The sequence below is a fragment of the Alexandromys fortis genome, unplaced genomic scaffold, assembly GCF_014885135.2.
Source record: "Alexandromys fortis isolate MF-2015 unplaced genomic scaffold, M_Fortis_MF-2015_v1.1 scaffold_1, whole genome shotgun sequence".
NCBI classification, from domain to species: Eukaryota; Metazoa; Chordata; class Mammalia; order Rodentia; family Cricetidae; genus Alexandromys; species Alexandromys fortis.
The window spans coordinates 3,386,373-3,410,729 of record NW_026067927.1 but is presented as its reverse complement, the minus strand read 5'-3'; the positions used below and the strand labels follow the sequence as shown (position 1 = coordinate 3,410,729).

The following is a 24,357-nucleotide window of genomic DNA, read 5'->3' as shown; positions in this document are numbered from 1 at the left end:
GAGCTAAGTGTAAGCTCCCACCATTACCCTACCTCACCTTGACAACCTCCTCTCTCTCTCTCACCAGGATGGTGGACCCCTCCAGCTCTGGGCAGGTGGACCCCTCCAGCTGTGGGCCGTGGACCCCTCCGGCTCTGGGTGGGTGGACCCCTCTACCTCTGGGCGTGGACCCCTCCAGCTCTGGGTGGGTGGACCCCTCCAGCTCTGGGTGGGTGGACCCCTCCAGCTCTGGGTGGGTGGACCCCTCCAGCTCTGGGTGGGTGGACCCCTCCAGCTCTGGGTGGGTGGACCCCTCCAGCTCTGGGTGGGTGGACCCCTCCAGCTCTGGGTGGGTGGACCCCTCCAGCTCTGGGCTGTGTACCATCTCTTCCTTCCTTTCTTCCTCATCTTGCCATCTCCACGTCCCCTCTGCTCCCCCTTTTAGAATCTGTGCTCCCCACCCTGCCACTCCCACAGGGCAACAGTCTTTCGCCAGGTTCCTTGTCTGTCTTTTTCAACACTCCTGGCACCCGGGGCAGGGGCATACGCAGCATCCAGGCTCAGTCAGGGTCTCTACTGCTGTGATAAACACCATGGCCAAAAGCAACTTAGGGAGAAAAGGGTTTATTTTATCTTACAGTTCATCGTGAAGTGAAATTAGGGCAGGAACTAAGGCAGATGCCATGGAGGAACATTTGACTTGCTCCCCATGGCTTGCTTGGCTTGCTTTCTTTTACAACCCAGGTCCTCAGCGGTGGCAAGGCAACAGAGAGAGCTAGGCCCTCCCACATCAGTTGCTTCAAGGCCAAGCAGAGGGGGGCCTTTTGTCAACTGCAGTTTCTTCTTAGATGACCCTAGCTTGGGTCAAGTTGACAAAGCAAAACCCCAAACAACAGAGAAACTATCCAGCACAGGTCCTACGCACAACCTGTGGAAATTAAACCCATTTTCAAGTCCTCTATCGCTGCCCATTTAGTGGGTACGAAAATCATCTTGTAGATTGCAACCAACCTTTAAAAGAAGCAGACTAGAGACCGGGTGGGGCAGCATAGTTGGTAGAGTACTTGCCTGGTATCCATAGGTTTGGTCCCTAGCACCACATAAAGCTCCAGGCATGTGCCTGGAATCCCAGCACTCTGGAGTGGTGGCAGAAGGATCAGAAGTTTGAATCTTTTCTCGGTTGTGGGAGCAAGTTCAAGGCCAGCCTGGACTACCTGAGACTGTCAGAAGGAAGAAAGATTGGGGCAGAATACTGGAGGGCGCCCCCTAGAGTGAGAATACTGCTTTGCGATGCTTTGGGACAGTTGTTGGGAGTCTCCAGGAAAACCATAGAATGTATAATCAAAGAATCTTAACGACCCGGGGTTGAATAACCAGTGAGAACATCTAGGCACTATCAGTGAAAGGCATCAGAGTGAGGGCTGAAGAAATGCGCATTTCTGTGCAGGCTCTGTGCACAGGACCCTTGGTCCCCGGAGCTCTGCACAGGTCCTCAGGGAAGAAGACAGGTCTGGGTACGGTCACTGGGTGGTCTGGAGAGACGGCCAAGACACAAATCCAGAGCTGGGACTCAGTTTGCATACAAATCAAAGACAGCAATTCACTACTTGGTCAGCAAGAAAAAGCTTTTTAAAAAGAGAGAGAATCTTCTATAGACTTCCACACAGCTTTAAGGCCCAGAAGGTGTGTCTGTCAGGGCTCAGCCAGTTTGGAAACACAGCATCTTCTACAGAGGGACCAGCAGATGTGAGGACTCCGTAGGAAGCAGAACACGGAGCTAGCTTGTCTCCAGCTGGAGAGTTCTGACTCCACCCCACACCCTCAGCTTCGGTCACTGGCAGTAGAAGGTGAGCACGTTTTCCTGGTTGCCTCGGATAAGGACGACAGGAGGTCTGAGGTCCTGGGACAGGGTCTCCAGCCAGGCCATGTACAGCGAACTGGGGCACTTCCCCTTCCTTCCGATGGGCAAGGTGCTGTAGGAGGAAGGGTGGCAACAGAGGAATTACCCAGGGCTTCCCCACACAGCCCAGCCCAGACTTGTTTTCTGAACGGTTCATCAGCTTGCTGCCTGTTCGTTCATTGTTCCTTCCCACTCATGTTAAGGCCCCCTGCTGTCCTTCACCGAGGCCCTCAGAATACCTGGAGCCACAAAGCATTCCTAATGCACATTCTCTATGACCCATCCAGTCCCCTCCAGCCCTTCCAACCTCAGACACAGTGATAAGCACCAAGCTTGCTCCTGCCTCAGGACCTTTGCACTGGACGCTATAGACACTTGGTAAACATGTCAACGTGCCCAGCTCTGGGTGGCTCCCTTGAATCATCCAGGTTTCTGCTTGAGGGCAGCTCCTCTGACTGACCACGCCTTTCCAGCAATCTCCCATTTGACTGCCTTCATAGCCCTTCATGATCTTAAAGGCATCTCCAGTGGTCCAGTGGTGTTTCTTTGCTGTCTGTCTCCCCTGCTGGAAGGTGTGCTCGTCCACCTGCAGGCTGGGTCCACCTGTGCCTGGAATATTCCCTGAGACAGCCAGGTTCAGCAGGGGGTTTGCCGAGTGACAGAGGCCAGCCCACCAGGTCCCGAGCACCACGCCAGGCTGGCCTTTCCAGCCACATACTTTCCCAGAGCCACAGCGTGATGTGTTCATGTGCCGTGGCTGCACGTCCTGGCCCCAACCCCTGTCCCATGGAGGTTGTCAGGGCAACCCTAACACAGCCTCGCAGGGCCCCTGATTGCACAACACCGTGCAAATAACAAGATGTCCTAGAAAGCTGTGCAGTCGTGTTTGGCTGTTTACACCAGAAAGTGACTTTTCTACCATCTTAACGATTCCAAAGATACGCTGGGACTAAATCCCAGCGCCTCCGGTTCAGCTTCTGGGAAATACAGGATCCCACAGAGCCAGCTGTAGTGCATGAAGCTGGGACACCAGTGTTTACACGGGACCTGGCAACCTGATAGCCCTTCCACAGGCACGATTTCACCCGAGCTTTAGCATAGCCCGCCAGTGGACAGGGCCCCGGCAGTACCCCCGGCCGGCTGGAGCAGCCAGCCAGCCAGATTTGCACTGGGGTTCAGAGTTCAGAATCTGACCCCCTAAAAGCTGCTTGAGCGTTGGCTTTGCCGTGTCCTCGGCCACGTGGCTTTGGCAAAGTGCCCGACTGGCCCTCAGCCTCAGAGTTCTCTAAGGTGACAGGTACTCCGCTTGTAGGCTGTCTGTGGGCACACACAGGGTGCAGGCGGTAGAGATGAGCCTCCAGCCGAGTCCCTAGATCTTTCTACCAGCTGCGCCTGCTTGCTACAATCTTGCATGCCCACTAAGCCTGTGGCCATGAACTAAAATTCAGGGCCATAACAACTGCGGGACAAGCACTGCCCTATTTTAAAAAGCGAGGTCCTGAGGAGAGCGGGGAAAGGGGCAAGCTCATCATCTGTCCCACAAAACGGCTGTCGTCTTCATCCGAGAGCGTTTGTGATAGATAGTCCATGGAAAAGGCATAGAAGAGAAGAAAGGCCAAGTTTAGGTGTCGCAGGCACTCCTGAGGCCGAAGACACTGCCATCTGGGGAAGGCTGTATTATTTTTGGGAACCTAATTCACCAACTTTAAAGGCCACAGGGCACAGGGGCCTGCCAGTTGAGAGCCAGGAAACACTCGTAGTTCCTACAGTAGGCATGAAGTTCCCTCCCTCAGTGGAGCCTGTGGCCCTGTCCCAGGGACAGCACTTTTAACTCACTCCAACACCGGCATGACACGCTGACTCTCGCCAACAGGATATGCTCTCCCGAAACCGCTTATCTTTAGAGCAAAACTGGGAACAAAACAACTTCTGTTCAAGATTGCAGGGCAATGTTGGGTCAGCGCTAGAGTCAGAAGTGAAATGCATGAGCAGAGCCACAGGAACAGGCTCTTAACCCAGCTGGAGGCTGCGGGGCTGGTGACAACTGTGCCAGCCAATGCCGAGCTGTGGAGGTACTTTGTCAGAGAAGCCACTGACAGCAGACAGCCAGGCTCCGCCTTCAACCAGGGCTAGATTAGATGGCCAGTGCACCTGGTCCCAGAGAGGGACCTTGCTTGCTTGTTGTCCTTTGAATATCTGGTGACAGGGGTCCTGAGCCCCTTCCCAGCCCCCTTCTGGGAGAGACTGTACCATTTGAATTTCTAAGGTTCCCAGGTCTGATGAGGTCCACCTGACCTCAACTACACCTTGAGAAATCCAGGCTGGTCTCCAGCTTGGAGGGTTGTGACACTCACACACACCCACACACAGCTTTTCTGTGCTCCCCAAGGAGTTAGCCCAAGAGCTGGGGCCCTGTGGGGTGACAGCTGCAGTTGCTGGCTAGGGTAGGGTTTGTGCAGGCGTCAAATCTAGGGTGACTGGACACACCATTGCTGCTCTCGGCTAATCTGCCAAGCCTAGCTGGAGAGAGTTTGACTTCTCCTGAAGTTTGGGGTTAGAAAGGAAAGGGAAGAAGAGGTGCTACTCAGGAAAATTTCTCATCATGGGGCCCCCCGAGAGATACGTTCATTTTGCAATCTTTTTTTGGGGGGTGGGGTGAGGCGGGTTTTGAGACAGAGTTTCTCCGTGAAACAGTCCTGACTGTCCTGGAACTCACTGTGTAGACCAGGCTAGCCCCAAACTAACAGAGATCTGCCTGCCTCTGTCTCCAGAGTGCTGCCACCACCTGTCTAGATTCATTTTAATAGCAAATAAACATGGGGTCACAGCACGGTGAAAGAGAATCCTGAACCCTGCTTCAGAGGTCACTAGGGAAACCAAGGCTAGAGAGACATGGGCCTTCTTACCAAGGTTACACAGTGACTTAACAGTGGGTCGTAATTGCAAGCTTGCTTCTTTGAAGAGATTGCATTAGGGAAGCTGCAGCGTGTCCCACCCTTGCACCCAGGAGAGGCCACACCCCAGGTCCCCCACCTGGTTAGATGTCTTGGAGCCCTGGATAAAGCCACCTCCACCGCCTTGCCCTCTGACTCAAGCCACACCCTGGGCCCAACATTGCCCGGGGAACCTTCTCTGAGAGGTGCTGGTGATGAAGCAAGCCCCTTTCCTCAGCACTTTCTCAGCAGGAAAACATGATTTCCTGCAGGCCCTGGGAGGTGCTCAGACACAATGGGTGTCACCAGACCACAGAAGTGTAGTCACACAGAGCCCTATGCTCAGAGGGCATGCCCTTAGCTTAAGGCCTTGGTGTCTCAGTCTTGATCCCTTTTCAATGTTGTAAGACACACAGAAGAGCGATTCAAGGCAGAGTTTAACTTGGTAACTTCCTGTGTGGGACCCCACTCATTGGCTAGCTGAGAGCTGAATACAGGGAGCCAGCCCTTGAGGAAAAGCTTGTGTAGCCCTAGTGTCCTCTGGGGTGGCCCAGGGAAGGACTGGAAACTACTTGTGATCCGATCTCTGTGCCTTGGTGCTAACTGCCTGAGATCTTGGCCACCACTCTACACAGAACAGCATGAATCACTAGGGACTCTGAACATCTTTCTGTCCTCGGACACATAAGAAGTGACTCGCAGGAACAAAGTCAGCAAGCCATTTGCTGTGATCTGAGTAGACAGAAACCAACTAAAATCCAACCCCTTAGAGGGTGCTGGGCAAGAGGTTTAGGAGCTAGGGGTTTAGGGAGGTGATCAGGCCAAGAGGTTAGCACCCACTTTACAAAACGGCTCTAGAGAGTTCCGACCACGTGCAGACCCAGTGACAAGGGGTCTCACAGTGACGTGTGAGTCTATGTCCAGAAGCTGGCTTTACCAAATACCAAATTTGCTAGCACTTTGAGATTAGCCCTCCCATCCTCCGGAACTATAAGAAATGAACTCCTGTTGTTTCTAAGGGACCTGGACTGTGGTATTTGGTTACAGTTCCGAGTGAACGAAAGACATGATTCTTAAACCTTGGTTCAGTGAGTGTCTGGAACTACAGCTGGAGTACTGTCCGAGAGACACACCCTCTGTCCCCACAGCCTTGCCTGGGTCATACTCTGGCAGATTTCCCATCGCTCTGTTAGCTGCTGACCAAACCCTGTGGTAGAAATAAACACCATTGCTTTCCACACTGAGTAACTAACTGGCTGGTGCCATCTGACCCCTACCAGACAATACTGAAGGGCCAAACCCTCCAGAAGCGAAGTTCTGATGCCACGCTTATCACGATCCCACGGGATCTGTCCTCAGCTTTCACCTGCCACCTTCTTGTTTATCTGCCAGAAGGCCTTGGCATTTTAGGTCTTTCCCTGTTTGCCATATTGAGCTTCTCAAAGGGGTGCTTACATGGCCTAAGGGGAACAATGCTGGTGTCTCCTGAAAAGGAAGCACTTCTCACTGAAGTAGAGACCCCATTTTCTCTTGTCACCCTAAGGGACTCCTTGGTGCAGTCTCTTCTTATGAATCCAATGTCAGATATATATGACCTATGAAACCTAGGGGGCAGCCAGGTTGGGAATGCACCATTCTTGAGTCTCAGGCATTCTAAACCCAATATGGTGCTGAGTTTGAGGCCTCTCTGCAGTAGGTAAACAATCCTTGCCACACCCTTACTGCTTGTCCTGGCTAGTTTTTGGTCAACTTGATACAAAGTAGAGTCAGTTTTTTAAGATCAGCACAACTGAGAAAATGACCTCAGCAGTGACATGTTTCATATGTTTATGGCCTATGAAGTGTTTTCTTGGTTAATAATTGATACGGGAATACCTAGGTCTTGTGAGCAGTACCATCCCTGGGTGCTGTAAGAAAGGAGAGTGAGCAAGCCGTGAAGAGCAAGCCAGTAAGCAGCACTCCTCCATGGCCTCTGCTTCAGCTCCTGCCTCTAGGTTCCTGCTTTGAGTTCCTGTCTTGACCTCCCTGGATGACAGCCTATAAGCTGTAGGTTGAAATACACGTGTCCCCCCCCAACTTGCTTTTGGTCATGGTGTTTATCACAGCAATAGAGACGCGACTATACTGTTCATGTCAGCAGATACGGGCTCGCTCTCCAGAGCAGATAACACTTGGCAGGTCTGCCAGGATGTTTAGACTAATGCGCACCGAGAAGGATGCTGCTGAGAGCGCATGCACCCGTCTCCTGTCCATAACAGTAGCCCTCAAGGAAGACTGACACTGGCCTTCCTCCTTGACACTCCTGCGGATAGTAAGAATAAGATCCCATGTGGCTCATATCAGAACATTCCTTGAAAAGAAGGCCACCTCTTGACATGTTCATTGTTGCTGACTGCCAGAGAGGCAGAGGTAGAAGGATCCCTGGTCTGAGTTCCATCTACATTTCAAAGCAAGTTCCATATGCTAGGCTAGGGGCTTTATGCTCTTGTGTGGTAGAAGCCCCTGCAAATGACAGGTTCCATCTGAGCAGAGAGAGGACTTGGCCCCCCAGCAAGCATAGGAAAAGCCTTAATAAAATCCACATTACCCTAAGCTACAGGTGCGGATGTCTTGGCTGGCCATGGCCTCGGAGAGATCAGAGTCACATGGAGGCCCCTCCTAGCCACTGTCTCCGTTCACCAGCTCTGCCCTGGCTAACATTGGAGGGCAACGTGGACTGGGTGTGGGTCTGGGAGAACAGTGCTGCTGGAGCAGCCTCCCTCCTGCTGTCCAGAAAGGACACTCAAATCATTGAGGGATGGCAAATAGCCAACAAGGGCAATTTCCAAACTAGGAGACACACACACTGGCTTCTGGGAGGAGCTGCCTCCGCTTGCGAAGCCTGTTTGGCACGAAAAAGAGTAAACAAGGGACAGCAAGGAAGACCCACAATGCCTGGGACACGTGAGACCTGTGACCTGTCAGCTGACACTCATTGGACTGGCCATGTTTTCTGAGCACCCACCAAGCTGAATCTGCAGCATCCTGAGTCCCTTGGAGCTGCAGCCCACATCCCAACAGGCAAGCCAGACGTGACTTACAGGAGGATCAGCGCAGCATCCCGAGAGTAGTCCAGCAGAATCTCATTCAGCCTCACCTGCCGAAGGGACTGGGGCCAAGGAAATCAAGGTCACTTCCTACCTCCTCAACAGCACCCCACCCCCAGCTTGCCTGGAGGTAGAATTATGCCCCTAGACAATTCCTGACTCCCCAGCGCCAGGAGAGCCTCCCTGAGCTTCAGAGTGCCACTCTTTGAAATAGGTATGATCTTATTCTCCTCAGGGGATATGGACAAGATCAGATGAGCTAACTCTTGGCTCAGTGCTGAGCACACAGAAGACCCACTGAAGAACTATTTGGAGCAGGGGCAGGCTCCCCGTGGCGGACTTTGAGAAGGCTTTCTTTAGACACTTTGCTTGTTCAGTACTTTGTAAAGAGCCAGCTCATTCCAGGCTGGGAACATCTCCAAAGTCCCCAGGTGTGGGGTGCTGGTTGGGGGACACACCTTAACCTATGGCCGTCTCAGTCCCTCAGAAATGAAGTCAACTCCTGGGACCTAAAAGTGGATGGATACTCAGTGTAGGGAAAGGACCCAAGGCAAGTAAGCTAGCCAAGTCTGGGACTCTCACTGTCTCACTGTGGACATCATGGATGCCCAGTTTTTTGTTGTGAGGGCTGCCCTGTGTGTTGTAGGACATTTATCAGTTCCCCTGGTGTCTATGTAATATGAAATATCTGCCACATACATCCCTTGAGATGTGACTCCCCCCAAAATATCTCTAGATGATTGACAAATGTCCCTATCTGGGGAAGAGTGGCAAATGGCCCCGGTTCAGGGCCCCTGACTTGAACTACTGAGAGACTAAGTAAGGTCTGCCCCTGGGTGCCTGGTCCTCCCACTTATTCATTCTACCTAAAAACGTCACTGTAGCCAATGTCAAAACAGCCTCCTCCCCACCGTACACACAGATCTGGAAGAAGGACCCCAATCCGCCAGTGGCCAGCACCGTTTACATAGCAGGAGGGCCAGTCTACCCCACCAAAGACAACAGGAGGCTCCACAATGTGATGGCTCAGTCCTGTCACGTGACCCAAGGACATTTCAGACATTGGGAAGGGAAAGAAGGGCGGGGCCTAGTGGGAAATCCAAAGCTCAGGACAGGGACACACAGCTGGGACCCCAGGCCCTGGTGAGTCCCTTCCCTGTCTTGCACCTTAATTCTGTTCTTGTTAATCTCCTCATCTGAGATCTTCCAGGGACAGTCCCTCCTCATCTCGGCGACAGTGGCCTCGTCCTTGAAACCGTCATTCAGGCGGAAGGGTGCAATCATGTCCTCGAACCTCTTGGTGCTGGGACAGAAAGTACAGGTAAGGCTGGGTGACATGGCCTTGTCTCCAGGGGACAGGAACTTGGAGGGAGCGCAAGGTAGGGATACCACCCACAGGACATACTCCTCAGACCAGACCTATCCAACTCTGTCATTTTATTAAATGACTTACATGTGGCCTCAACTCTTGACAGTTAGGTCTGGCATTCGTCAGATTTTCGTATGTCCTCCACTGACCTGGTCCCTCCCCCAGTACTGCTAGCTATCCCACTGTCAAGAAGAAAGACTGGACCCCATCCTCATTGAATTTCTGATCAGCTGGGCGATAGTAGGCAAATAAATACAAATAAGCAGGTATCTGAGGAAGATAAGCCCCGAGTCCTCCGATGGGGAATAGCAGGTACGGAAGGCCTCTCTGCTAGCTGAAGGAAATAGGTCCTTCTGAAGCCAGCTGTGTATACAAGGCAGAAGGTGCTGGGTGGAGAAGCAGTTGAATGTGCAAAGGTCCTTCCTGAGTCACAGCGTGAAAAGCAGCTTAGGAGCCAGAGGGCTGGAAGAAGGGAGGAGCAAGCAGAGGAATCTACAGGGCCCGTGCTGGCCTTTCTGTCACACGGAACTCACTGCTCAGCCTGAGGCTTCTGATTGATGTCCGGAAGGATGTGAACTTCATGAAATCCCAGTCTGAACTTGCTCAAAAGAGAAATGATCCTGGAAGAGAGATGCGGAACTTAAAAGACAGTATCCATCCATTCTGGTGTTTCTCACGCACCCGACGATGGGTAGCGCCGAACAGAACAGGTGTGGCTAGCACAGGAGGCAAGGCGGCCAGGGAGCAGAACCATGCGTGGAGAAAGCCAGAGAGTGGCAAGCACTGTGGAAAAACATTTGACCAGGATTCTCTGAGGGTCTGCTGGTCAGGAAGAGTCTGGGATGCTGCGAGGTCTGGGATCACACTTGGAGAAGTGAAGGTCAAATGAGGGGAGGATGGAGAGAGAAACGGATGAGAGGTGGAAGATGAAGACAGCAACACACAAGAGCCAGGAAGAAAACCAGAAAGCTGCATGCTAGGTGGCACCAAATCGGCATCTAAAGGAGAAGCCCACTGTGGTCTATGCAGCCGGGAAAGACTTCACATCTAGTTGGCTGGTACATGGTGAAGAAGGTATTATAGGCCCAAGGAGCTGGAACAGGGCAACGTCCACATTGGAATCACCCAAGGATCTTGCAGAACATACCTACGGGTCCCCAGCCCAGTGCTGGGTCAGAGCCCCTAGGCAAAGCCTGGGCTATGCCCCCAGGATGGGATGTGCCCCCTGAGCTGAGGCCTGCTGGACTCACCGGAGGAGGAAGTCAGTGAGCAAAGGTGGAAGATGAAATGACTGGGAATGCACAGAGCATCCTAGGAAGTAGGAGCTGACCGGTCCAGGCTGGGGCCCCTGTGCCAAGACCCCTGATGGCTCTTGAACTTAGGAGTGAGACAAAAATTTTTTTCTAAGATTTATTTTTGACTTACATGTACGTGTGTGTGTTTCTGTGTTTGTAATGCCATGTGTGTAAGGATGTCCACGAAGGCCAGAAGATGTCACATCCCCTGGAGCTAAACTTATAGGCAGTGTGAGTTGCCCATGTGGGTACTGGGACTCCGACTTTGGTACTGTACAAAGTTGGGAAGTACTATAAATGGCTGAACCATCTCTCCAGCCCCCTCAGTCCACTGGGCCTTTTTCATTTGTTTGTTTGGTTGGTTGGTTTGGATTGTATTTGTTTTTGTTTGGTTGGTTTGTTTTTTGAGACAGGGTTGTTTTGCTAGCCCTGGCTGTCCTAGAACCGGCTATGTAGACCAGGTTGGCTTCAAACCCAGAGATCCACCTGTCTCTGCCTCCCAAGTGCTGGAATTAAAGGCGTGCTCAACTTGGTTTGGCTTTTTGAAACCAAGGCTCCTGTGGGTCAGCCTGGCCTCCAACTCACTATATAGCTAAGGGAGACCTCGAACTTCTGACTCCCCTGCCTCTGCCTCCCCAGCACTGACGATCACACTCTACGTATGCAGTGTTGAGTATTATGCTCAGGGCTTCACGCACACTGGGCAGACACAAGCAGCCATGCCACGTTCCCAGAAGTAGGGTTTGAAAAGCAGAGCTGTGGTGGCCTCATCCTGGAACACGTCAGGGGCCCAGGCCTGGGCATAGAGACAGCAGATGGCCTAGGTCCACTAAGTGGCAGTTGGGACAGAAGGGATTTTTTTTTTTTTAATAACTGCTGTAAGAGCCACAGGCTGTTACCTGAGGGAACCACCCTGAGCTGAGCCAACCTCACGTTACCCAGCTGCTACCCAGAGCTGGGACAGGAAGCAAGGGCTTCCCAGAGCCTTATGGTCTGTTTACTCTTGAAGCGTTCTGAAAGCCAGGTGCTGCTGTCCTCACCACTGCCCTCGGCCTTGCCAAAGAAAGACCTTTTGTTGGTAAAGTTCTCACTGCGTGAAGGGGGAGGAGGAGGGTGTGACAGGGACAACACTGCCGGGTCTCCCAAACTCAGAGGGTGACTAGAGGAAAGGTGGAGCCCTGGTAGGAGGAGCCATGCGGGTCAGGGGCCGCCTCTCGTCCTGTCCTCAGGGCAGCACTGTCCTGGCCTAGAGCCTGTACCAGGCTCTTTTCTTGGGGCAAACTGTCCCGATTTGTCCGACCTGGTCTCATTTTTGACCTTTAATCTTAATTTCCCTTGTTGGAAAGTCACCATTGCCCAACTCCTCCCCTACAACTCCTGCCAACTCGACACCTCCACCTCCGCGACCACACCCCCACGACCACGCCTCCGGGACCACGCCTCTCTGTGTACCTCTGTGTCTATTTCAGGTAAGTCACCTTCTGCCTGAGTGCTGTGATTTGCATACCGTTTACCCCATGAACTCAGGTTAAAATTTAATCCTTGGGTGTGTGTGTGTGTGTGTGTGTGTGTGTGTGTGTGTGTGTGTGTGTGACCATGGAAACAGAATCAAGTTCAAGTTCTGGTGTTTATGGGCAGAACCTCTGGGACATGTTTAGGACTGGACTCGGTCATTGGGGTTGCATCTTATGATTGAACTGCACTTTGGTGGCTTCATGAGAAAGAAGGAAACACACACACACACACACACTGCCTGTATCTTGGTAATGTCCTATGTCACCATAACCTCAGGTCTCTGCCAGTAAGACGGCCATCACAAGATGCAGGCCTTAGACAGAACCTCTGGGACCATGAGCAAAAGGAAACCTCTTTTCCTCAAGAGACAGAGGGGCTCGGGATGTGTGTGACAGCCATTTAAAAAGGGCTAAAAAGACACGCTTCAGAAGCAAAAAATAGCTTCTAATTAAACAGAAACAACACTTGTTGCCAGGAAGAGGTAACAATGAAAACCCATATAAAAGCATCAGAGTCACCAAATTCTGGCCAGATGGCATAATCTGCCAAGCCAGTGAGCCAGGCCTGCTCTGTTTGCTTAGACAGGACAAATGAATTCAAGAATAAGCTAGCCTTACACCAAGATCTCTGGCCAAATCAGCCAGAGACCTGAGAGGGAATTTAAATCACTTCTCACCAAGAGCTTTGGTGGGGTTTTTGTTGTTAGTGTTTTGCTTTGTTTTTTTCTGATCATTTGCTACTGCTCCTGGTCACTTAGGTTACCTCATGTCTCTCTGGGAACCTGCATCCCTGTTTGGGGGACTGTGTCAGAAAGGTTCTAAAAAAAAAAAAATTAAAAATTAAAATAAAAAAAAAAAGAAAGGTTGTAGTCTTGCTTCACTTACCTCCATCCTGCCTCTCACATGACTCCGTCCTCGGAGAGCCTCGTGATTCCAGCACTTACCACCTGTTTCTATCATAGCGAACACCAGGGCACCTGGGTCATCTTAGGAGGAGACAGGAAGCCAGCATTTTGGAAAGGGAGAGAGCTCCTGCCTGAGCTCCGGGCACCATTGCTATGGGCTGGAGAGAACTGGCCTGGGCTTTGGGACAATCTCAGGGCCACCCAGGGACACAGGTGGGTACAGGGACAGAGAGTCAGGCAGCTTCAGGGAGTCAAGATGGCAGATCTGTTCAGCCCCATGGTCCCCACTTACGCCTTTCTCTCTTCGTCCATCCTGTTGATCTGGCCCCCAACAAACACCCGGATCTTGCATTTGCCCCATCTCCTCTTGCGGTGCAGGAGATAGGGGATAAGGAGGGTGAGGCCTGGCAGGGACAATCCCAGGAGGCAAGAGGGACAGACTCAGGACAAAGCCCTCTGTGTGTTTCCACCCCAGACTGCCACAGCAAAACCCTCCCTTGGGACCTTAGCTGAGGAGGAACTCACAGACTAAATTGGCTTTGGTGCTCAGTGGGCTGTGGTTTATTTGGCTAATGCAGGAGTTTGGGCTTTTTCTTTGCGTTTTTTTTTTTTTTTTTTTTTTTTTTTTTTGGAGCCCTGGCTGTCCTGGAACTCACTCTGTAGACCAGGCTGGCCTTGAACTCAGATCTGCCTGCCTCTGTCTCCCAGTCATTTGGCCCTTTTGAAACAAAGTATTATTATGTAGCTGAGGCCAACTTTGAACTCCTGATCCTCCTGCCTCTACCTCCAGAGTACTTGGATTGTAGGTATGTGACACCATGCCCCCAGCCAATGAGGTGGTTTTAAACAAGCAAACTGACACTGAGCACTTGGCATGAGAGGTGGGGTGGGGAGGTTGCACGTGACCATCAGGATGGTCCTCACTTATTTCCTGAAAACTGAACAGCTGACCAATGTATACGAGCCATCCGCCCCTGTCATTTCTCCACACCCAATCAAGGCCCAGCCATTGTGCTATCAGTGTATGCTCCTCTGTGCCTCAGTTTCCCTTTTTCAGAGAGAAAGACTGCATTGGGCTAGCCCACAAGAGCACTTGCTGCCAGGCACGGATTCACACAGCCCAGCCTGCATAGGTATCAGTGAGCTACACAGTTACTCCTGGATATCCACAGGGGACGTGGCTCCAGGACATTCCTTCAGACGCCCATACCTGCAGGGGCCACACTCCTTCTCCAGTAAGGTGTGGGATCTGTGTGGAGCCTACACAGGGCCTTGCATTTCCCTTAGGTCATTTCCTGTCACACCCGCCACAGGGCATGTACCATGAAAATTGTTCCTGGGTTTTATTGTGGAGGAAATGGTGCCAGGAAAATTAGTTTGTATATGATTGATACAGACTGTTTTTTTTTTCCTTTAGTATCTTGATCTATAGCAGGACGGGACTGATGTGGAACCCACAAACACAGATGGCTGATATATTCAGTTAGGGCAGGGCTGTGGTCTCTTTCTGACTCTATTAAAGGTAGAATCATTAAAGTTTGAGATTTGTGTTCTAAGATCGGGACAGGTTATGGCCTCTGTCCACTTTGCTGGCTTCTGGGTCCCACCAGAGACCTCAGCAAGCACAGCCTTGAAGGGCAGGTCAGAAGATCCAGAGATCCGGAGGACAGAGAGTCCCAGGGGACAGGGATAGGTCTGAGGGGACCTGACCTCCATCATCAAACAGCCAGTAGATGTCGATGGTCTTCTTGCCTTGCTCCGACTGGAAGATGGTGCTGGCCTGCTCTTCCTGTACCAATGCCTCTGGGGCTGCTGAAGAAGGGGCGGGTCTGAGCAGGGTCCACAGGCTCACTGCCAGGACCTCCCTGAAAACAGCCAGCTTTCCCAATGAGGTGGGCTGGCCATTGTCACCAAGGTGGGTGTGCAGTGTCCCGAGGCATCCTGCAGGCCTGGCCAGACACCACTAATGTCCTTTCCCATGCTTCTTAGAGTGAGCCCCTTCCAGTCTCCCAGCTCCACTCTCCTGGACCCTGAGGACGCGGGGTGACTGTTGTTTGGGAGCATGCAACCTTCTCTGCAGCAACCCTGTTCAGACCGAGCCTGCCCTTTTTTGTGTCCCTCTTCTCCCCCTCACAAAGACAGGCTACCCCTGCACCTGCTGCCAGTTCCCCCCATCCCAGGTGTCCCTGAAAGAAGGGAACAGCATGCTACTCCTCTCTGTGTATGGCATTTAAACATGACTGGGCAGGGGGGACTTTGCAACGGGTAAAACTTCAGCCCACAGCCCCGGAGCCATGACTGGGTTGGTCATCTTCAACAGGAACCCAAAACCCACAGCAACCCGACTTCAGTTTTTAGGACACCATTGTCACGAGAGACAACCATTTACTCTTGGCCCAGTTCCCAGATGACCTGACACGAGCAACCCCACAGTCTAAGAGCACCCCGATCTTCTGAGTGGGGGGAGCTGACCCGTGCCAGACACAGAGAGATGGCCTAGTGCCGCTGCCACTGACTCCCCTGCCCTCCTCTACTGGGTCAAACACTTTTAACCGCAAAAACAGGGACAGCTGGGCAGGCGCTTCTGCCTGAGGATGCTGGGGTCCTCACCCCGTGGAGCTCCCCTAACACTAAAGAAAATCCCTCTGCCCTTCCCCAGGGTAACTGGCTGCTGCCTGCTTCCCTTTGCCCTGTATCCCGCCCTGCCCGCCCCCAGGCCTGCTGTTTTGACTTCCTCTTGCTCCTCCACAAGACAGACCACTGGCTGATGGAGGGTGCCCCCCCCCAGCCACTCTTCCCTCAGCTCCACTCTCCTCAGCAACAGGCAGGCTTGTCCTCAGAGAGGCCTCTGAGCACCCAGCATCCATTTCCTCAGGACACTTTCACGTCCACCATGATAAGCATCTGCTTTGTCCTTAGAGGCAGCACCCTGGGTGGGAGGGGCTTTGTGTGTCCCCTGCTTACAGCAGTCACAACATCTAGGCTTCTGACTCTGTCACAGTGGCTGCATAAATATTTACTGTGTAGATGCTATGGGCAGGCATGTCCTTGGCCCCTGGCAACAATGCCCTGCCTGCAAAGAACAGAGTCCTGCTGGTGTGTCTTCCAGACCTGACCTCTCTTGGTCTTCCCCACCTCTAACCATCACTGATTCAGACTCTCCATATCAGGGGCAACTTCCAGATACATTCCTATTCAGAGTCCCAAGGACAGACTTGAGATCTTGAGATGGTCCAGTGCCCATGGCCTTTAAGTATTTTCCTTGTGGTGTTTCCTATGTGGGCAGGCGCCTCCTCTTTGCCCTTTTCTCTCTCCGATCCTCTTTACCCACGTGGTTATCTGAGCCTCACTGCACGCAGGAAGTTCTAGTTCCCTGTCTGTGCCTAACTGGAAGCATGACCTTGACCTGGTCACTTCCCCATTCTGGGCCTCAGTTCCGTTTGGAAACCTCGGGCTCCAAAGCACCATTAAGGTCTGGCTCTCTACAAGTCAGTGGCCTCGCTAATTCTTCCCTTTCTTCCTCGCACGGCTCAGAAGAGTCATTGGGTTTTGACAGGGGCTGACGGGATGCAGTGTGTACTTACTGTGCATCTGCATCACCTCGGAGACGTTGAGCCCCTCACGCATCCTCAGGACACACACGCCGTAGTTGAAGTCAAAGGCATCGCTGGAAAAGAGATGTGGAGTCAAGCCGCTGGCCCTGTGACCTGGCTCCCCATGTCTAGTGTTGGTCTGTGGGCCTCAGTTTCCCTGTGTGTGTAGTATACAGGCAGAACTGGAGAGTCATCTGTGACACTCCCGGGCCCTGCTTCGTGTCACACCCGTTCCTTCCCACCAGCTGATTTTGTTAACTTCTCTGCCGCAGCAGTGGGGCTTGGGGACTCTAACCTCCACTTCACACAGGAAAACCTGTCCTGTGTCAGACAGTAAGGAACCGAGTAGCTAGCACTAGGACTATCTGACCGGGACTGTAAGCCAATGGATAGGTGTGCCCATAGGAATGGCCTCTCTCACATGACACTACCAAGGCCCCTGAGGGTCTGGCCCACCCAGCTAAGTTCCCTCATTAGACTCCTTCAGTTACACATCTCTGGACACTGGAGCAGCAAGGAGCCTGGGGACCAGATTTTCTACCCTGTGTCATAATTGGGTCAAGCAGTGGGGTGACAGCTGAGTCACATAGTGGGTTAGCAGCAGACCCGGATGTAGGTTCCAAGGCCTCACAGCTCAGCCTTGTGTTTGGATGGTACTCTCCCTCTGTGTGGTATAGCATTGGAAAGGCAACCCTGATAGGCATTCCTCACACCTGCAAAGGAAAGAGCTGGAGGGCTGCGGCTTAGAGTCAATCCGGAAACCCTTGGGCATAGTTCCCCACCTCAGCTCCCAGCCCACCTGAGAGCTTGAGCCGGTCAACTGTGAGAACTTCAAGGATGTTTGCTTAACAACCACCCTTCAAGCTACCCTAGGAAGCTGAGTATTCCAGCAACTCTGGACCTGCATTCTGAGGGGCACAACTGTCCAGAGTCTTCTCCAGCTTGCCCTAGTCCCCACTGCTCCCACACATGGTCCACCCGACTCCTCGTATTGCCTGCTGACTTCAGGGGAGACCTCAGTTCCACCTCAGCCTTCATCAAGTAACTCGGGTGTCTACACAGCCACTACTCTGCTTCCCCAGGCCCAGGGAGCCCCAGGGGCCCGAGGCAACAGCTCCCAGACTGCACCTTCGCGTTCACTCACTGCAGGATGCCAATGTAGTCCTCCACGGTGGCCGGGTGAGCCGACTGCCAATTTTTCTTGAATCCGAGCACCAGAATGTTGGGCTTCATTTTTCCCAGCCCTGAGGCCTGTCGGGTAGGGGTGGAGAATCAGTCAGAAGATGGAGTGGTTGGTATTCAAGCCTTGGGATCAGTAGAGGCTCTGTGCTGTGGCAAATGACCAGGGTGGGGCTCGTGCTCATCCCAGCCACCCCCACCGCCCATGCTTCAGGGGCTCAGGGTTCGGTCCATCCAGAAAGTGTGCCGAGTTAGAGGACTCTCGGGCTACCTGATTCTCTCTCTCCCTCCCTCTCTCTTTTCCCCCCCCCCCCCCCATGGTTGATCCTCCAGTCTCTGTCTCAGTGTGTGAGGATTATAGGAGTTCATATCCTAACAGGCTCTTTCTCCCCCTCCCACCCCACCCCACACCCCATCCAGATTCTTTAAAACATTTGGAGTGAAATCAATACAACAAATTGACCATTTTAGAGTAGGCTATGGTGGCTCATGCCTTTAACTCCCAACACTAGAGAGGCAGAGACAGGTAGATCTCTGTGAGTTTGAGGCTCGCCTGGAGGTCTACATAGACAGTTCCAGTTAGCCAGGGCTACACGGTAAGACCCTGTCTCCAAAGGAAATTTATCATTTAAAATTATACAATTCAAAACAAATAAATGCAAATCCATATATCTCTTTATAAATATCAAGCTGGGCATGGTATACAAGCCTCTAGTCCCAGCTACCAAGAGGCTGAAGCAGACAAGAGTTTGCTCAGTGGTTGAGCACTTGCTTAGCACTGTACCTGGTCCCCAAGTACCACTACCCCATCCCCCCCACTCCCAACCCCCAAGAGCTAAGGCAGGAGGACCTTTGCGTGAGCCTGAGGAAACAGGCTCACCAGGAATGTGGGGCAGAAGCTCGTGTGCTCTGCATAGCAATTACTGTCTCAAGCAAAACAGAAACCCACAAAACCAAAGAAGAAGGAGGAGGAGAAGCAGGAAGAGGAGGAGGAGGAGGAGGAGGAGGAGGAAGAAGAAGAAGAAGAAGAAGAAGAAGAAGAAGAAGAAGAAGAAGAAGAAGAAGAAGAAGAAGAAGAAGAAGAAGAAGAAGAAGAAGAAGAAGAAGAAGAAGAAGAAGAAGAAGAAGAAGAAGAAGAAGGGCAAGTGTGCACTTTACTATGTCATCGTCTCTATCTACTTCTAAAATCTAAAGTGTTCTCTGAACCCCTCCTCAAAAGAGTCCTCACACATTTTTGTGGGTTTTTTTTTTCATGTTGAGAGACAGTTAACTCCATTGAAAAGGATGCTCAGATGCTCCACACAGAAATGTGGAGCAGTAAATCCATTGCCTGGTGGAACGTTAATCTGAGAGATGGTTACACACTGCTGTATGGGTCCACATACTCAAGCGTGTCTCTTTACGGTTACACACCACTGTGTGTGTTCACATACACAAACGTGTCCCTTTATGGTTACACACTGCTGTGTGTGTCCACATACCCAAGCGTGTCTCTTTACGGTTACACACCACTGTGTGTGTCCGCATACGCAAACATGTCCCTTTATGGTTACACATCACTGTGTTTGTCCACATACACAAACGTGTCCCTTTACAGTTACACACCGCTGTGTGGATCTACATACACAAACGTGTCCCTTTATGGTTTTCACTTATACTAAATGTAAGTTTTATCTGACAAATTAAACGGGAGGAAGGATTCAAGTCACACGGGCCTGAACTTCCAGCTACCTAGGAGGGTGAAGCAGCAGGATTGCAAGCCCCAACAGGCTTGGGCTGCAGAGTGAGTTCAAGACCAGCTGGGACAGTTTAGTGAGCCTCAGTCTCAAATACTATCTTTTAAGTAAAAATGGCTCTGTGGATAGAGTTCAACGGTATAGCTACTACCTAATATGCACTCAGGCCCTGGACCCAATCCCAGTACTGCAAACAACTAAAACTAAACTAAATTTAACTAAAATAAAATAAAACAAAACAGAAACCGGATCTAGGTAAAGCCACAGAGTCCCCACAGGTTCCCAGGGGTCCTGGGCATTCTTGAACCTGCAGAGCCTGAGACAAGCAAGTGGGGGACTCCGGCTGCAACCATTAAAGCTTAAACTAGACTCGAGCGTCCAGCCTTGCAAGCTGCCTCTCTCTAAATAAGTCCTGTAGGAAGCCTGGCCAGGGCACCTGCATGAGAGTCTGGACCCCGCTTCGGAGGTCCTCAGCAATGACGTCCGAGTAGAAGGCTTTGATCTTCCTCTTGTTCAGCCACTTGGTGTGCCCACTGGCTATGTGCTGCAGCTCGGGTACTCTCTGCTTTCGGGGTCCCTGTGGGTGAGGGACAGGTGGTATCAGGGCCTGACTCAGGCTTTCTCCTATCCTAGAGGCTCCCCTGAGATTCAGAAGCGCCTAGAGGTGTTCTTGGTTAGAGTAGGGGGCGGGGAAGGAAAAGAGGAAGGGAAACTAGAGGTAGTGACTCCTGGGCAAATGTAAGGCCACCTCAGCTACACAGTGAACTTGAACCAGTCTGGGCTTCACAAGACTATGTCCTAAAAGAGAGGCCTGGCCAGACTCTGCTGGCTCCACTTGCCCTGCCCGTCCTGTCCCTTGGCAGACATTAATCCATGTCTAGTCCCCTGTCCCCTATCTTCCCCATCCCCGTCTCACTCCCAACTCCCCACCAGGGTACCAATGTTCCTCCCAACCCTCCCCTCCACCCCCACCCCAAACACTCACAATGAGAACATGGCCACAGATCATCAGACTTAGGTTCTGGGTAAATGTGCTCACAAAGTCCACCAGAGCGGGGCGGAAGTTGGGGGGTCCTGTGAGCACCAGGCATTGGGGGCTAGGAAAAGAGGGGACATGGCATGAGGCATCAGGAGAGAGCCCTTAGGGCTTTCATGCTAAAGGTAGGTGCCCCTGCACTCCTGAATCCTGATGGCCCAGGGTGAGACTGTATGCACCGGGACACATTTTCCCAGCTGTGACTCAAGGGGTCTTTCAGGTGTTTTTGACATCATGAGACTAAGTCTCCTTGTCCTTCTTGCTCAGGCTATCAGACTCGGCAGCCTACAGACTTGCTTTGCCCTACTAAGCCCAGCGTAGCAAAAGCAGAGTAGAGATGAGTCACAAGGAAGCCATTGTTGACAAACTCACTGTACCTTGGCCAGAAGCCTGAACCTTTGTGTTGAGAGGCAACACAGGCCTGCCATTAAGCAGCCCTGCCAATCACAGCCAGACTCGATGGTTCATTTACCAGCTGGGCAAACAGGGATAGATAACATCTCCAAACCTCGTTTGTCCTTGCCTGTGTCTGAGGTCTCAGGGGTTTGTCATGAGTGTCTGGGTCACAGGAGGTAGGGCATGAATAAATACGATTATAGTACGGTCAAGTGTGAGGAAGATGGAAGGTGAACAACCCCCGTTGCCATTAGGAACCAGCTCTAGATAACCAGGCTGATCACTGCTGGCATCCCAGGACTGTGTCATAGGAATTGCACCAAGTGACCCTGACGGCAGAGTGGCTTCCGCTGTGGAAACCAAGACACGAGGACCTCTTCCTTGCTTTGTCCCTGTCGGGCAATGTCAAGCCTAGCCATCCAGTGGTCATCAGCTCTTCCACCTCAGGGCTCCTACCATCCTGGATCTACCAGAGCAGAAGAACATGGCTAGGTCCCGCCTGCCGGGAGGCCCAGAAGCCTCGCTCACCGGTAGTTTTTGATGTGGTCCTCCACCTCATTGAGGCCCATGTTGTAGCTCAGGGCGAGGTTGTAGGAGTGAGCCTGCACCGAGGAGCCCCAGTTCACCTCTGAGGACAGAAAGGAGACAGCAAGACTCAAAACTGCAGGAAGCAGCCAGCCAGATGGGGGACCAGGGAATGTCTACCTTTCTTAAGCCCAGAGCACGTTGGGAGCAAGGCCACAGACAGCTGGACAGCTGGCAGCTCTATCTATTACGTGCAGGTATAGAGCCAAGTGCTGCATGTGGTCCCCTAGTTCAAGGTTGTAGCAAAGTCTTAAACTCTCACTCAAAAACAGCCCTCCAAGAGGACCCAGAAGGCCAGGCTCAGATGTAGAGTTCTAGGGTTATCTCCCTCAGACTGAAGTCAGCTACATGCAGGTAGACCATCTTTCTCAGTGCCCACCCTCACACAGCCCCCCTGGCCTGGATGGACACACTAGCAGGTAAGCCCCTCTAGGAATCTGACAGGGGTCTGGCCCCGAGTGGGCATGTTCCTTTGAGCCCCTGGTTCAGGAAGGCTCAGGTGGAGGCCAGCCCGAGTCCCATTTAAGGGCAAGGCTCTAGCTGGGATGAGGGACTGGCTGGCTGCATGGCTGAGCCACACCCCCCCCCCCCCCCCCCCCCCCCCCCCCCCCCCCCCCCCCCCCCCCCCCCCCCCCCCCCCCAACCACGGCCACACACCTGGCTTCTTGTAGATCACNAGTCCCATTTAAGGGCAAGGCTCTAGCTGGGATGAAGAAAAGGCAGGCGGCAGGGGTGAGCCACACCCGGCCCCCCCCGCCCCCCCCCCCCCCCCCCCCCCCCCCCCCCCCCCCCCCCCCCCCCGGGAACCACGGCCACACACCTGGCTTCTTGTAGATCACGTAGAGCAGGAGGAAGAGGACGACGCCGATGGCAATGAGAGCCGCCCACCAAGTAAGCAGGAACATGATGACCACTGAGATCACTGCCCCGAACAGCGCTGCCCACTTGTTGTAGTATTGGAAGGAGGGTCTCCATCCTGGGCAGGGGTAAGGTCAGTGCATCTGCCCGTGCTCAGGGCCTTCTCCTTCCCAGAGCTGCAGCCACGCCCATGCTGCCGTCTATACCCACTAGCCGGAAATTCCTAGGACCCCACCAGCCTTGACTCCAGGGGGCGCTAGGGAGGCTCCAGGGTGTACTACAGTCTGGCCTGTAGGGCATTTGTTTCACCATGGTTGCAAGCTATACCAGGAAGGGAACATCTGGCCCTGGCCAAACATAGCCCCAACATCAGCAACAGTGGTGCCAGCTCCCAAGGGTTCTGTGGAGCCCAGGGAATTAAAAAGATGGAGGGAGACTTGAGTCGGCCTGACTTTGTGCCAGGTTAGGGCCATCGCTAGTGAGCACATGTCTGAGTGTCCCGGGCACATTGCGGTCTGTATGGGAAGTGTTGGAATAACAGGCCCGTTGATGATCTGGGAGTCACTAGCCAAACTCTTCCTCTACTCTCTTTACTGCCATCTGCTAGAAGGCTTTAGCAACAGCCCGGAAATCTGTGAAATTTAATGGGTACAGTCTAAACAGCGCCCCCTAGAGGTGAGCCGTGAACAAATGGCTGCACCTTCTGGGGTTGGAAAATGCGTCCCTTTCTGGGGAATCGGGCTTCTGACTCGGAAGAAACTGGCGGAGAGTGGAACGAAAAGAATTTCCGTGGCCTGTTAAAGGATGCACTGTGTTCGGCAAAGGATGGCTGGCTTTGTCGGGGTACAGACATTCCCTTCATGTAGTTTTAAATTAAGGTTGCTTCGGACAGCTCACCTGCATCCCCTACCCTCCCCCACTGCCCCTCTGCACCTCTTCCTGTGGTGGTGGTGGGGGGGGGCGGGTCTGCTTACCTGGTGAGTTGGTGATGGAGGCGTGGAAGCAGCTGAAGTTGATGAGGGCATAGGAGCAGAGGAAGAAGTTGGAAATGATGGGGGCAATGGTGTTGAGCTCAGCTTCAAAAACCCAGGGAGAGAGGGGCAGCATGTTGGGCTCCACCACAGGAGCTGCCTGGCACCTAAGCCCGTAGGGTAGCCCCTGGCGCAGCCAGGCCTTGCTACTCAGTCAGCTCAACCTTCTCATCTGGGCAGCGAGTCCTTTCCCCACGAAGTTTAAAGGGTCAGTGTCTTAGGGAACCGAGGGAGCCAGCAAGATCACTCAGCTGGTAAAGACCCTTGCCGCCAAGCTGGCCTGAGTTAGAGCTTTGGAACCCATGGGGTGGAAGGAGGGAACCCCTGTAATTCGGCTACTGACCCTCACATATGACCCCCTCCCAAGATAACAGATGTAATAAAAAATCTTTAGAAGAAGGTAGAAGACAGTGGGGACGGACTCTGCCAAGCTACTGACCATGGGCAGTGACTATGATACTTTTGGACCACAAATTAATATGAGGAATACATTTGGCAACGTGGGCCAGGCCCCCTGAGAGTGGTTCTCAGCCTTCCTCACGCTGCAACCCTTTAAGACAGTTCCTCGTGTTGTGGGGACTCCTAGCATAACATTCTTTCATTGCTACTTCGTAACTCTGATTTTGCTACAGCCAGTTGACTAGACGTCTCTGTCCCCTAGGTGAGAAACCTCTTCATACAATGCGGGATCTAGTGTCTAGAATCTTCCCTTGGGTGACAGCAACCAGACTATTAGGGCAAATCTTATGAGTGGGTGCCTGATGGAGCCAGCCTGAGCAGCAGCCTGGCTGTAGTAGGAAGGTGCCTTTGAGTGGAGCCTCCACAGCCTCTATGCCCCCACTTCTGCATAGGGAGCGGGGCAGCGGATAGCACGTCGTGGTGTCGTCACTTTTCCTCCTTCAACGAATTGTTTCCCTGGCTGAGTTAGCCAGGCTATGTTGGGTATGTGTATCTGTGGGGGT

The 24,357-nt window shown here is 52.6% G+C and overlaps 1 protein-coding gene across 5 annotated transcripts in view; it reads right to left on the bottom strand.

The window, feature by feature from the left end:
- Positions 1-1,590: 1,590 nt before the first annotated feature.
- Positions 1,591-24,357, bottom strand: part of Slc12a3 (solute carrier family 12 member 3) — a 33,501-nt gene continuing 10,734 nt past the window's right edge. For 2 of the 5 annotated variants that reach the window (XM_050144393.1, XM_050144394.1), the window contains exons 13-27: positions 23,339-23,440; positions 22,327-22,482; positions 21,450-21,549; positions 20,475-20,586; positions 19,926-20,066; positions 17,719-17,825; positions 16,536-16,648; positions 15,465-15,526; positions 15,077-15,086; positions 14,692-14,790; positions 13,274-13,385; positions 9,801-9,887; positions 9,066-9,201; positions 7,893-7,960; positions 1,591-1,952 (exon numbers count right to left, since the gene is read on the bottom strand). In XM_050144393.1, coding sequence (XP_050000350.1) covers positions 1,811-1,952; positions 7,893-7,960; positions 9,066-9,201; positions 9,801-9,887; positions 13,274-13,385; positions 14,692-14,790; positions 15,077-15,086; positions 15,465-15,526; positions 16,536-16,648; positions 17,719-17,825; positions 19,926-20,066; positions 20,475-20,586; positions 21,450-21,549; positions 22,327-22,482; positions 23,339-23,440 — 1,547 coding nt within the window. In that variant the 3' untranslated portion in view covers positions 1,591-1,810. Of the gene's footprint in view, positions 1,953-7,892; positions 7,961-9,065; positions 9,202-9,800; positions 9,888-13,273; positions 13,386-14,691; positions 14,794-15,076; positions 15,087-15,464; positions 15,527-16,535; positions 16,649-17,718; positions 17,826-19,925; positions 20,067-20,474; positions 20,587-21,449; positions 21,550-22,326; positions 22,483-23,338; positions 23,441-24,357 lie in introns of all 5 variants that reach the window. The other 3 variants (XM_050144398.1, XM_050144399.1, XM_050144397.1) reach the window with 2 other exon arrangements.